This window comes from Odocoileus virginianus, chromosome 11 (assembly GCF_023699985.2).
Source record: "Odocoileus virginianus isolate 20LAN1187 ecotype Illinois chromosome 11, Ovbor_1.2, whole genome shotgun sequence".
Classification (NCBI taxonomy): Eukaryota; Metazoa; Chordata; class Mammalia; order Artiodactyla; family Cervidae; genus Odocoileus; species Odocoileus virginianus.
The window spans coordinates 58,740,945-58,754,469 of NC_069684.1; the positions used below are offsets into that span (position 1 = coordinate 58,740,945).

At 35.4% G+C, this 13,525-nt stretch overlaps 1 protein-coding gene across 2 annotated transcripts in view; it reads left to right on the plus strand.

Annotated features, from left to right (window-relative positions):
• Positions 1–13,525, plus strand: part of USH2A (usherin) — a 903,825-nt gene that overhangs the window by 202,261 nt on the left and 688,039 nt on the right. For both annotated transcript variants that reach the window (XM_070474523.1, XM_070474522.1), the window contains exon 14: positions 792–955. In XM_070474523.1, the coding sequence (XP_070330624.1) occupies positions 792–955 (164 nt within the window). The remainder of the gene's footprint in view (positions 1–791; positions 956–13,525) is intronic.

Here is a 13,525-nt window from a genome sequence, read left to right on the forward strand (position 1 = left end):
TTTGCATTGATAGCATCTCTTCATAGGTCAGAATAATGCTCTCATCATTTTGGGTAAAGGAGTTTAATACAAAAGTTAAAAATGATATATAACATATGTAAGGCATTAGCAATATTTGAACATATCTTCCTCAAACTGTTTTCTTAGCAAAATTAGTCTTTATTAAACTATATAATTTTGACTCTTTAAAAGACTATAGGATTACAAGACTTTTAGGGGTAGCCATAATTATCACACCCAGTTTTCTATTTCACAGCTTGAAAGATACTTAAAGAGATAATTTTATGGGTGCACGTTTAGTCGCTCAGCCGTGACCAGCTCTTTGCAATCCCATGAGCTGTAGCCTTCAAGGCTCTTCTGTCCATGGGGTTCTCCAGAGAATACTGGAGTGGGTTGCCATTTCCTCCTCCAGTTTGGGTATCGAATCTTAATTTTTAGCTGTCGGGAGAACTGCTTTTGTGAGGATGAGAAGTTTACAGTGTTCTTAACGGAACAACTAGCTTGCAAAATAAGTCACAAGATGTATCATTGCATATAAAAAAGCAGTATAACACTTTCTTGCTATTAATTAATGTACAAAGAGAAGGCTTTGTAGAGATTTTATTGTGAATAGCATTTTGATAAAGGTATCTTTCTGTTTTATTTGTGTTTGTTTAGCTCAAGAATCTTTTTCAATATACCAGCTAAAACAGACTTTTTTATTCCACAGTGTTATAAATAGATGTAACTTTTTTCATGGATTGCTAATCAAAGCATTATTTTCTTTAATGGTTTATTTGTCTTATTTTCAGATGTCAGCCTTGCAGTTGTCATCTCTCAGGAGCCTTAAATGAAACCTGTCACTCGGTCACGGGCCAGTGTTTCTGTAAACGATTTGTTACTGGATCAAAGTGTGATACCTGTGTTTCCAATGCAAGCCATTTGGATATCAGCAACCCATTGGGCTGTAGCAAAAGTAAGTGAACTCTGGTCCATGTATGAAGCAACATCACACAGGGCAGTGTCTCATTAATTTCTTTCTTCATTGAGAATCCATCAGAAAGGCTTAGGTGCAATTTGGAGAATTTAAGTGAGAAAAAAAAAAACCTAAATGAAATCTGGGTTCTTTTCCTTGATTGGAGCATTGGATATAGTTATGCAATTATCTGAGTAGTGGGAAATTTACACTGGTCTGTTGGAATGGTATTGCTAGCAAGGTGACTATATAGTCTTGGTTTACCCCAGACTGAAGGTTTTCCCAGAATGTGAGACTTTCCACGTAAAATTTAGGATAGCATTGTGAAACTGATATGACTGGTTAACTTGCCACTTAACATTTACAGGTGATTTCCATAGGAAATGGAAGATTTATACTTATTTGTTGTGAGTTTTATGTCCTTCTATCCTCCCAGTTTTATAGACACTATGCTGCTATTAGATGTTTATTGATATTGTAGCATTTATTATCATTGTTTATCACTGTATGTTACTCATGTAATTGATATTCCTGCCTTTCTACTTTAAGTTGTATTAGTTGTTTCAACATCTCTCACATTTTTGTGTTAACTCTTAGAAGCCAAAAGTTACATCATAGTGTCTTGACTTTTCAACATTATTCTTCAGCGCCTTGAAGCGACTTCTCAAGATCACTTGCAATATGCTACAATTTCATAGCATATTGGTGATTTCTTTATATTTACTTCAAGATAGTATATCATTGCCTTTCCCAGAATGCCCCAGAAATACCTACTAAGAACATGTGGTAAGGATTCCTCAATAATATATTGCACAATGCATTTCCTCCTTGAGGTGTTGTGAGACCATATCATGAGTCACAATGCTAGGAAATGCCACAAGTCCAGACAAATCATCATAAACAAGCATGCCTGGAAGAGTGCTATCTATATTTAAGGGAGAGACAGAGAAGTAATAAGATATTGAGTTCCACAGCAACTACACTAGATTTTGAGGTAGTGAAAGGCAGGGTGTAGCTAATGATTAAAAAGACATATTCAGCTTTTGTATCTGTGTGTTTTATCTTCAGTATCCTGTGTTTCATTGATCTCTGTGGGTTTTAGTATAAGTAAAACCATAGGTATTTATGCTAAACTGGGAAAGGAGTATAATAATTGCCTGTGTGTGTAAATATAGTCAGAACACCAACCTAGATTCACTGAACATTTAATTAATATTTATTATTCATTGATTAGCTATATAATTAATTGATTTGTGAGCAACAGAAATTCCAGCATATTTCCTTGGTTGCCAGTCATAGAAATCATTTATAATAGAATTGTGACAGTTTTACATTCATATATGGAATCATAGCAATGTTTTGATCAGTTCTGCCACAAATGTTGTATGAAAATATAAGCATCTGCCCCATTTTCACTACCTGTGCTCACACCTGAGACACAGTCTAGGAATTATACCTCAGGCAAAAGTGGATGGTCTGGTCACAAAACCTGGCCTACCTTTCTTAGTAGTGGTAGACATTTATTTTTATGTTAAGATTTTTCTTCTCTGGGTTAAATATTTTTAGTCTGTCCAAAGGCTTTCAATTCTTAATAGTTAAAAAATTTGCATATTTATAATTACTCTTTTCTGGATATGGTCCTTTTGGCTTTCTATCTCTTTAAAATTGTAATCCTTAGTGTGGAACATGTTCGTCCAGCTTCTTATGGTGGTGGTTTTGCTGCTTCTGTTTTAGGCTGGGGTTTCACAATGTTTACAAAACAAAGTTGGAAGCTCAGCATCAATAGAGATAAAGCATTTAAAAAATTAGACAGGTTTCCTGCCCGTAAAGAAGCACACAGCACAGTCAACAAGCATGATGAACACAGTGAGAATAAAAAGGAGTAAATGAAGGGCGCAGAAAGGGGCTAACTGTGGGATGAACGTGAAGGGGGCTGCTTTCTGTCCTGTTCCACGTTGATTTTCCCGTGATCCTGGCTTTTTATCCCAGCAACAGGCAGAATAACCAACTGCACAAAGATAGGATGTTATTGAAAGGAACGTAGTGCTATCTATTGTTGAAACTGTGAACTACCTCGGCTGTGTATTTTTCTGTGTCCGACTAATTTCAAGAATCCGATTTGGGAACCACAGTATTGTAACTATTTTCTTTTACACTGCCTTAGCCATTGACAAAAGCTTAGTGATATCATCTGTGATCTTTTTTAAGACAGAGAATCAGGGTGGGAATCCTAGAATATACGTTCTAGAATGCAGGAGAATGAATTAAACTAAAGTAGTTAGACCTTCTCTCATAGTCTAACTTATTATGTAATTTAGTTTCCTTATTATGTGATTTAGTTCTTTCCTGTGAATAACTGTTGTGTGCTTTTAAAATGATAGTCATTCTCTTTGATACAGAGATAGACATAGAAGGTATTAAAGAGTTCTGCTTTCTGAGTGCTTTCCTACTGAATGATGTACCATTTGCCCTAAGCTTCTGGCTCTGAATTTAACTAAACAAACAAATATATTTATGTATGCATATGTCATGTATGTACCTAAATCTTTTACACTCAACTCACATTTATATTTATTCTTGGTTATTTAGTGGTCTTCTTTCACATTTTTATCTCTACTTCTCAGAGAGGATCTCATAGTTCTCCTTTAAAAACTATTTTATTGTGATAAAATATGCATGCATTAAGTTTACCATATTAACTATTTTTAAATGTACAGTTTGGTGATGTTAGATACTTTCATAATGGTGTGCAGCCATGACTACCATCCATCTCTGTTAACTGTCTTCTGCTTGTGAAACTGAAACGCTATACCCAGTAAGCAGTAAAATCCCTCCCCCACATTTCCCCCTGCCTCCTGGCTACCATAATTTTACTTTCTGTCTCTATGATTTTTAATAATCTAAGTATTTTATATAAGGAATAACAAAGTATTTGTCTTTTTGTTACTTTTGTTAGGTATTCTGCTTATTTCACTTAGCATATGTCCTCCAGGTTTATCCATATTTTAGCATATGCCAGAATTACCTTCCTTATAAGACTGAACCATATCCCATGACATGTATATACCACCTTTTGCTCACCCATTCATCTGTTAATACACAGATACTATGCTTTAGTTGCTGTCATGCTTTAGCTTTTTTGAATAATGTTACTATGAATATGGGTGTACAAAGATCTCTTCAAGATTCCGCTTTCAATTCTACTGGGTATATTCTCAGAAGTAAGATTGCTGAATCATATGGTAATTCTACTTATACTTTTTGGAGGAAGCTGCTTTTCACAACAGCTGTACCATTTTACATTCTTGCCAACAGTGCCCAAGGATTCCATTTTCCCTACCATCGTCAACATTTTTTTCCCGTTTATTTAAAGTAGCCTTCCTAATAATATAAATGTTATCTCATTGTAATTTTGTAGATGTGCATTTCCTCAATGGTTACTGATATTGAGCATCTTTTCATGTCCTTATTGGTTACTTGTGTAGATTCTTTTACAAATACCTACTCAAGTACTTTGCCCTTTCTTAATTGAATTTTTTTGTTGTTTCTGTTGAGTTGTAGGAGTTCCATATATATTATGGATGCTGGTCCCTTGCCAGGTATATGATTTGCAAATATTTTCTTTCATTCTGTGGGCTGCCTTTTTAATCTGTTGATAGTGTCTTTGGTGAACAAATTTTAAATTTTTTGATGGACTCCTACTTGTCTGTTTTTTTCTTTTGTTACCTGTGGTTTTAACATGTGAGAAATCATTGCCAAACTCGATGTTGCAAAGCTTTTCCCCTGAGTTTTCTTATTAGAATTTTATAGTTTTAGGTCTTGCATTTAAATCTTTGATCTATTTCAGTTAATTTTTATAGGTGATGTTAGATAAGGATCCATCTACATTCTTTTGCATGTAGATGTCCAGTTTTCTGAGTTTCATGAATAGACGTTACTACCCCTTATTGAATGGTCTTGGCTTCCTTGTCAGAAATCATTTGACTATATAGGTGGGTTTTTATTTCTGGACTCTATTCCCTTGGTTTATATATCTGTCTTTATTCCAGGGCCACATTATTTGATTACTGTAGTTTTGTTGTAGGTTTGATATCAAAAAGTGTACATCTTCCAGTTTTGTTCTTTTTCCAGATTGTTTTGATTATTTTCGAGTCCCTTAAGATTGCATATGGATTTAGAGAATTTCCTACTTCTGCAAAAATGTCACTGAGGTTTTGACAAAGATTCTATTAAATTTGTAGATTTCTTTGGGTAGTACTGGCATTCAACAATTTTAAGTCTTCTAATCCATGGTTGGGTGTGTTTCCATTCCTTTACATCATCTTTAATTTCTTTCAACAAAGTTTTATAATTTTTGGTGTGTCTTTTATCTCCTTGATTAATTTAATTCCTAAGGATTCTTTTTGATGCTATCGTAACTGTTTTCATAATTTTCTTTACAGATTTTTCATTTTCAGTGTATAGAGATACTATGGACTTTTGTTTGCCATGCCTGCTGTTCAGTGTATCTGACTCTTTTGCAGCCCCGTGGACTGTAGCCCACCAGGCTCCTTTGTCCCTGGAATTTTCCAGGCAAGAATTTTGGAGTGGGTTGTCATTTCCTCCTCCAGGGGATCTTCCTGAACCAGGGATTGAACCCATGTCTCATGCCTCTCCTGCATTAGCAACAGATTCTTTACCACTGAGCCACCTGGGAAGCCTACTGATTTTTGTTTATTGACTTTGTATTGTATTTTGCAGCATTGCTTAATTCATTTATTAGTTCTAAATGCTTTGTGTGTATGTGGAATCTTTAGGGTTTTCTACATAAAAGATCATCTATAAACAAAGATAATTTTCCTTTTTGATTTGGGAGTCTTTTATTTTTGTTTTATGTCTAATAGCTCTGGCTGGAACTTGCAGTACTATATTGATTGAATAGAAATGATGACAGCAGGAATCCTTGTGTTGTTCCTGATCCTTGAGAAAAATCTTTAAGTCTTCAACCATTGAGTGTGATATTTGCTGAAGGTTTATTCATATATGAATTCTATTATTTTCCTTTTATTCCAGTTCATTTATTTATTTTTTGAAAGGGTGTGACTTTTATCAAATTGTTTTCCTGTATCAGTTTGGATGATTATGTGGTTTAAATTTTCCTCATTCTGTAATGTGATGTTTTGATTGATCAATTTATGTGTGTTGAAGCATCTTTGCATTCCAAGAATAAGTCCCACTTGATCATGGTATATAATCATCCCAATATGTTGCTGAATTTCATCTGCTAGTACTTTGTTGAGGATATTTTCATCAATTCATGAGACATATTGTTCTGTAGTTGTCTTTTCTTTTGCCTTTTTCTGGCTTTGGCATCAGGGAAATATTGGCCTCAGAGACTGAGTTAGGAAGGGTTCCCTCCTCTTCAAATATTTGGAAAAGTTTGAGAAGAATTGGTATTGGTTTTTATTTAGTTTGATATACTTTACCAATTAATTAATCAAGTCCAGGACTTTTCTTTATTGCAAGATTTTGATTACTGATTCAATTTCATTACTAATACAGGTCTATTCAGATGCTTTACTTTTTGGGATTTAGTCTTCGTAAGTTTTGTCTTTCTAGGAATTTGTCCTTTTCATTGAGATTATCCAGTTTGTTGGTGCACAACATTATGAAAGTGTTTAATATCACTTAACTGTACATTTAAAAATGGTTAACTTGCCAAATTTTATGCTATGTATATTTTACCACAGTAAAATTGCTTTAAGGAAAGCTATAGGATCCTCTGTAAATAGAGATTTTAAAATGTGAATGATAAGAAAGGATAAATATAAATGTGAGTTGAATATAAAAAAGATTTAAGTACATATATAACTTATGCATACATAAATATCTGACTGACTACAAAAAGGGTAAGAAGAGGAAAATAAAAGGACAGAGTACTGGCTTTTAAACTTCTTGTTGAAGTCCTTTTGATCTCTGAGGGGGGTTCTTGCAGTAGTGCAGATGGTTGAACAATGGCCTCTGTCCTTTTTGTCTGCACCTCTGTGATAAGAAGCAACAATCAGTAATCAGAGCACAGATTCCCAGTATTTGGACAAAAGGGTCTTTTTGCCCACTCTGGTTCCTGCAGGCTGTATGCACTCTGTTCCGGAAACACGTGTGCAGCTTTCTTTCATGGAGCAGGGGTGGGAGATGGATACTTCTACTGTACAAAGAGCTAAAATTGGTCAAAATTAACTGCAATTTACCATTCAACCCTTCCCCTGGAAGTTGCAAGCTTTCAATAGACTCCAGAGTTCCAAGGAGGTTATATTAGATTCTGCCAGTGCAAACTGTTGTCTTGGTGGGAAAACAGATTCCTGGTTCTTCCTACGCTGCCATCTTCCCAGAAACCTATCAATCTCTTATTATGTTAACAGCTTTATTGAAATATGGTTTATATCTCATAAATTTAACCATTTTAAGTGTACGGTTTGTTGAATATCACTAAATTTATTGTTGTGCAAGCATAACTATAATCCAGTCATTAAATATTTCTATCACTTCAGAAAAGTTCCCATGTACCCATTTTCAGTCAATTCCCACTTCAAGTAACTTGTTATCTAGTTCCTGACACAATTTTGCCTATTTAAAATATTTAATATAAATGAAATCATACAATATTTAGGTTTTTGTATCTGATTCCTTTCTCTTAGCACTGTATTTTTGAGATTCATCCATGTTTTTGTTTTTCAGTATTATTAATTCCTTTTAATTGCTGAGTAAGATACCATTTACTATATTTTGTTTATCCATTGAGTTGTTGTGCATATTAATTGTTTCCAGTGTTTATCCATTATGAATAACACTATCATGAACACATGGGTACAAGTCTTCATATGGACATGTTTTTATGTCTCTTAGGTTTGTCTTAGAGCATAGTGAGGATATGGTGAGTGTGTTTTGAACTTTTTCAGAAACTTTCAAATTATTTACCATCATGGCTATACTATTTTGCATTTCCACATACAATTTTTGGGAGATCCAGTTTCTCTATGACCTCAGCAGTGTTGGCATTGAGCATGTATCATTATGGGCTTCCCTGGCGGCTCAGACAGTAAAGAGTCTGCCTGCAATGCAGATAGACCTGGGTTCCATCCCTGCATTGGAAAGATTTCCTGGAGAAGGGAATGGCTACCCACTGCAATATTCTTGCCTGGAGAATTCCCATGGACAGAGAAACCTGGCAGGCTTCAGTATATGGGGTTGCAAAGAGTCAGACAAGACTGAGTGACTTTCAATATATTATTATAGTCACTTTATGTGTGTGAGATAGTAGTATCTCACTGTAGTTTTTAATTTGCATTTTTTTTGTACTGACGAATGCTTTTGAGTACCTTTTCATGTTTTTATTTACTATTCCTGTGTTTTCCTTGGTAAATGTTTTTTATGTCTTTTGCCCATGTTTTAATTGAGTTGCTTATCTTACTGAGTTAAAGAATTCTTTATATACTTGAGATACAAATTGTAAATATTTCCTCCCATTTTGTGAATTATATTTAAAATTTTCTTAATGGTATGTTTTTAAAACCAAGAGCTTTTAATTGTGATGAAGTGTAATTTACCAAAGTTAATATTTTTTTGTTGGATCATAATTTTTTGCATTTTATCTAAGAAAGTTTTCTTGACCCAGTGCAACAAAGATTTTATCCTGTATTATCATACGAAATTTTGTTTTTTTAGCTTTCATATTAGGTCTATGATTAGCATCTTTCTTCTTTATTTCATTTTTATTTTTTGAAACATGGATATTCAAATGTTCTATTAACATACCTTTAAAATGATTATAACCTTTCCTTATTAAGCTATCCAGGTGTATAGGCAAAAAATCAACTGACCCAATGGCTAACATTATACTCATATTCATATAGTTCAGTTCAGTTCAGTTGCTCAGCCGTGTCCGACTCTTTGCAACCCCATGAACTGCAGCATGCCAGTACTACCTGTCCATCACCAACTCCTGGAGTTTAACCAAACCCATGTCCATTGAGTCGGTGATGTCATCCAACCATTTCATCCTCTGCCGCCCCCTTCTCCTCCTGCCCTCAATCTTTCCCAGCATCAGGGTCTTTCAAATGACTCAGCTCTTTGCAACAGGTGGCCAAAGTATTGGAGTTTCAGCTTCAGCATCAGTCCTTTCAATGAACACCCAGGACTGATCTCCTTTAGAATGGACTGGTTGGATCTCCCTGCAGTCCAAGGGACTCTCAAGAGTCTTCTCCAACACCACAGTTCAAAAGCATCAATTCTTCGGGGCTCAGCTTTTTTTATAGTCCAACTCTCACATCCATACATGACCACTGGAAAAACCATAGCCTGGACCTTTGTTGGCAAAGTAATGTCTCTGCTTTTCAATATGCTGTATAGGTTGGTCATAACTTTCCTTCCAAGGAGTAAGGGTCTTTTAATTTCATGGCTGCAGTCACCATCTGCAGTGATTTTGCAGCCCCCCAAAATGAAGTCAGCCACTGTTTCCACTGTTCCCCATCTATTTGCCATGAAGTGATGGGACTGGATGTCATGATCTTAGTTTTCTGAATGTTGAGCTTTAAGCCAACTTTTTCACTCTCCTCTTTCACTTTCATCAAGAGGTTCTTTAGTTCTTCTTCACTTTCTGCCATAAAGGTGGTGTCATCTGCATATCTGAGGTTATTGATATTTCTCCCGGCAATCTTGATTCCAGCCTGTGCTTCTTCCACCCCAGCGTTTCTCATGATGTACTCTGCATATAAGTTAAATAAGCAGGGTGACAATATACAGCCTTGACATACTCCTTTCCTGATTTGGAACCAGTCTGTTGTTCCATGTCCAGCTCTAACTGTTGCTTCCTGACCTGCATACAGGTTTCTCAAGAGGCAGGTCAGGTGGTCTGGTATTCCCATCTCTTTCAGAATTTTCCAGTTTGTTGTTATCCACACAGTCAAAGGCTTCAGCAAAGTCAATAAAGCAGAAATAGATGTTTTTCTGGAATTCTCTTTCTTTTTTGATGATCCAGTGGATATTGGCAATTTGATGTCTGGTTCCTCTGCCTTTTCTAAAGCCAGCTTGAACACCTGGACATTCACAGTTCACATATTGCTGAAGCCTGGCTTGGAGAATTTTGGGCATTACTTTACAAGCGTGTGAGATGAGTGCAATTGTGCGGTAGTCTGAGCATTCTTTGGCATTGCCTTTCTTTGTGATTGGAATGAAAACTGACCTTTCCCAGTCCTGTGGCCACTGCTGAGTTTTCCAAATTTGCTGACATATTGAATATAGCACTTTCACAGAATCATCTTTTGGATTTGAAATAGCTCAACTGGAATTTCATCACCTCCACTAGCTTTGTTTGTAGTGATGCTTCCTAAGGCCCACTTGACTTCATATTCCAGGATGTCTGGCTCTAGGTGAGTGATCACACTGTCAGATTAACTGGGTCATGAAGATCTTTTTTGTACAGTTCTCTGTGTATTTTTGCCACCTCTTCTTAATATCTTCTGCTTCTGTCAAGTCCATACCATTTCTGTCCTTTATTGAACCCATCTTTGCATGAAATGTTCCTTGGTATATCTAATTTTCTTGAGATCTCTAGTCTTTCCCATTCTATTGTTTTCCTCTATTTCTTTGCAGTGATCACTGAGGAAGGCTTTCTTATCTCTCCTTGCTATTCTTTGGAATTCTGCATTCAGATGCTTAATTCTTTCCTTTCCTCCTTTGCTTTTCACTTCTCTTCTTTTCACAGCTAATTGTAAGGCCTCCTTAGACAGCCATTTTGCTTTTTTGTATTTCTTTTTCTTGGGGATAGTCTTGATCCCTGTCTCCTGTACCATGTCATGAATCTCTGTCCATAGTTCATCAGGCACTCTATCAGATCTAGTCCCTTAGATATATTTCTCACTTCCACTGTATAATCATAAGGGAAATGATTTAGGTCATACCTGAATGGTTTAGTGGTTTTCCCCACTTTCTTCAATTTAAGTCTGAATTTTCCAAGAAGGAGTTCATGATCTGAGCCACAGTCTGCTCCTGGTCTTGTTTTTGCTGATTGTATAGAGCTTCTTCATCTTTTTTGTTTGTTTGTTTGCTTTGTTTTTCATTTATTTTTATTAGTTGGAGGCTAATTACTTTACAATATTGTAGTGGTTTTTGCCATACATTGACATGAATCAGCCATGGATTTACATGTGTTCCCCATCCTGATCCCCGCTTCCAGCTCCCTCCCCATCCCATCCCTCTGGGTCTTCCCAGTGCACCAGCCCTGAGCACTTGTTTCATGCATCCAACCTGGGCTGGCGATCTGTTTCACACTTGATAATATACATGTTTCAATGCTATTCTCTCCGATCATCCCACCCTCGCCTTCTCCCACAGAGTCCAAAAGTCTGTTCTATACATCTGTGTCTCTTTTTCTGTCCTGCATATAGGGTTATTGTTACCATCTTTTAAAATTCCATATATATGCGTTAGCTTCTCCATCTTTGGCTGCAAAGAATATAATCAATCTGATTTCGGTGTTGGCCATCTGGTGATGTCCATGTGTAGAGTCTTTTCTTGTGTTTTTGGAAGAGGGTGTTTGCTATGACCAGTGCCTTCTCTTGGCAAAACTCTATTAGTGTTTGCGCTGCTGCATTCTGTACTCCAAGGCCAAATTTGCCTGTTACTCCAGGTGTTTCTTGACTTCCTACTTTTGCATTCCAGTCCCCTATAATGAAAAAGACATATTTTTTGGGTGTTAGTTCTAAAACGTCTTGTAGTCTTCAAAGAACCGTTCAGCTTCTTCAGCATTACTGGTCAGGGCATAGGCTTGGATTACCATGATATTGAATGCTTTGCCTTGGAACCAAACAGAGATCATTCTGTTGTTTTTGAGACTGCATCCAAGTACTGCATTTTGGACTCTTTTGTTGACTGTGATGGCTACTCCATTTCTTCTAAGGGATTCCTGCCCACAGTAGTAGAAATAATGGTCATCTGAGTTAAATTCACCCATTCCAGCCCATTTTAGTTCATTGATTTCCAGAATGTCGATGTATTAGTATTGTATTCAATAGTATTAATTGTATTCAATAGTATTGTATTAGTATTGTATTCAAATACTAATAGCTTTTCCACTCAGATCAAGTATATTACAAGGATGCCCACTTTTGTGGCTGTTATTCAACATTATACTAGAAGTTCTAACCAGAACAAATAGACAAGAAAAAGAAATAAAAAGACATCCAAATTTGAAAGAAGTAAAGCTATCTCTGCTTGCAGATGACATAATCCTATATAGAGAAAATCCCAAAGAATCCACAAGAAAGCTACTAGAGCTAATAAACAAATTCAGCAAAGTTGCATGATACAAGATCAACACCTAAAAGCAGTTGTGTTTCTAGCAATGAACAAAAGAAAAGGAAATTAAGAAAGCAATTCTGTTTACAGTGGCATCACAATGAATACAATTCTTAGTAATAAATTTAAGAAGAAGAAAGACTTGAACACTTGAAAACTATAAAAACATTCCTAAAAAATTGAATAAGGCATAAATTATTGAAAGACATTCCATATTGTGGATTGGGAGATTTAATATCATTAAAATGTCAAGACCACCAGCAGTCTACAGAGTCAGTCAAATTCCTATCAAAATCCCAATGGCATTTTTTTGCAACAATAGGAAAACCCATCTTAAATTAAAATGAAATCTCAAGGCTAAAACAATCTTGGAAAAGAAGACAATTGGAATACCTTTTCATGTTGGAGGACTTGCAGTTCCTGACTTCAAAATAATGAGAAATCTACAGTAATCAAAATAATGTAATGGCATAAATATAACTATATAGACCAAAGAAATAGATTAGTGGACCCATAGATAAACCCTTATATACTGGTCAGTTGATTTAAACAAGGGTGTTTAGACCATTTAATGAATAAAGGGCAGTATTTTGAATAAATAATATTAGGGAAACTTATTCACATGCAAAAGATTGAAATTGAACATTTACCTTTCACCATATATAAAAATTAACTAATGGTAGATCTAAGACCTAAATTTAAGAGCCAAAGCCATATGAAAAACCTAAGATAAAAACTTCATCACTTTAGATTTGGTAAGGTTTTCCTTGATATGACACAAAAGTCATAGGAAAAAAAAAACAGGAAAAAGATAAATCTGAGTTCTTCAAAATCCAAAATTTTGCCATCAAAATACACTATTAAGAGAGTGAAAAGACAACTCACAAAATGGGAGAAAATAATATAAATCAATATCTGATAGGCGATTAGTATCTAGAATATTTAAAGAACTATAGCTCAACAACAAAAACCAAAGAATTTAATTTAAAAAAGGACAAAGGATTTGACTAGGCATTTTTGAAAGAAAATATACATATAGTAAATAAACACTTGAAAAGATACTCGATATCATTGCTTATTAGGGAAAGCAAACCAAAGCCACAATGAGATACCACTTTATACTCACTTAGATGCCCCATCTCAACATATGTAAAATAACAAGTTTGGCAAGGCTACAGAGAAATTGGTACAGTTATGTATTGCTGGTGGGTCTGTAAAATGGTATAGTCACTGTGAAAC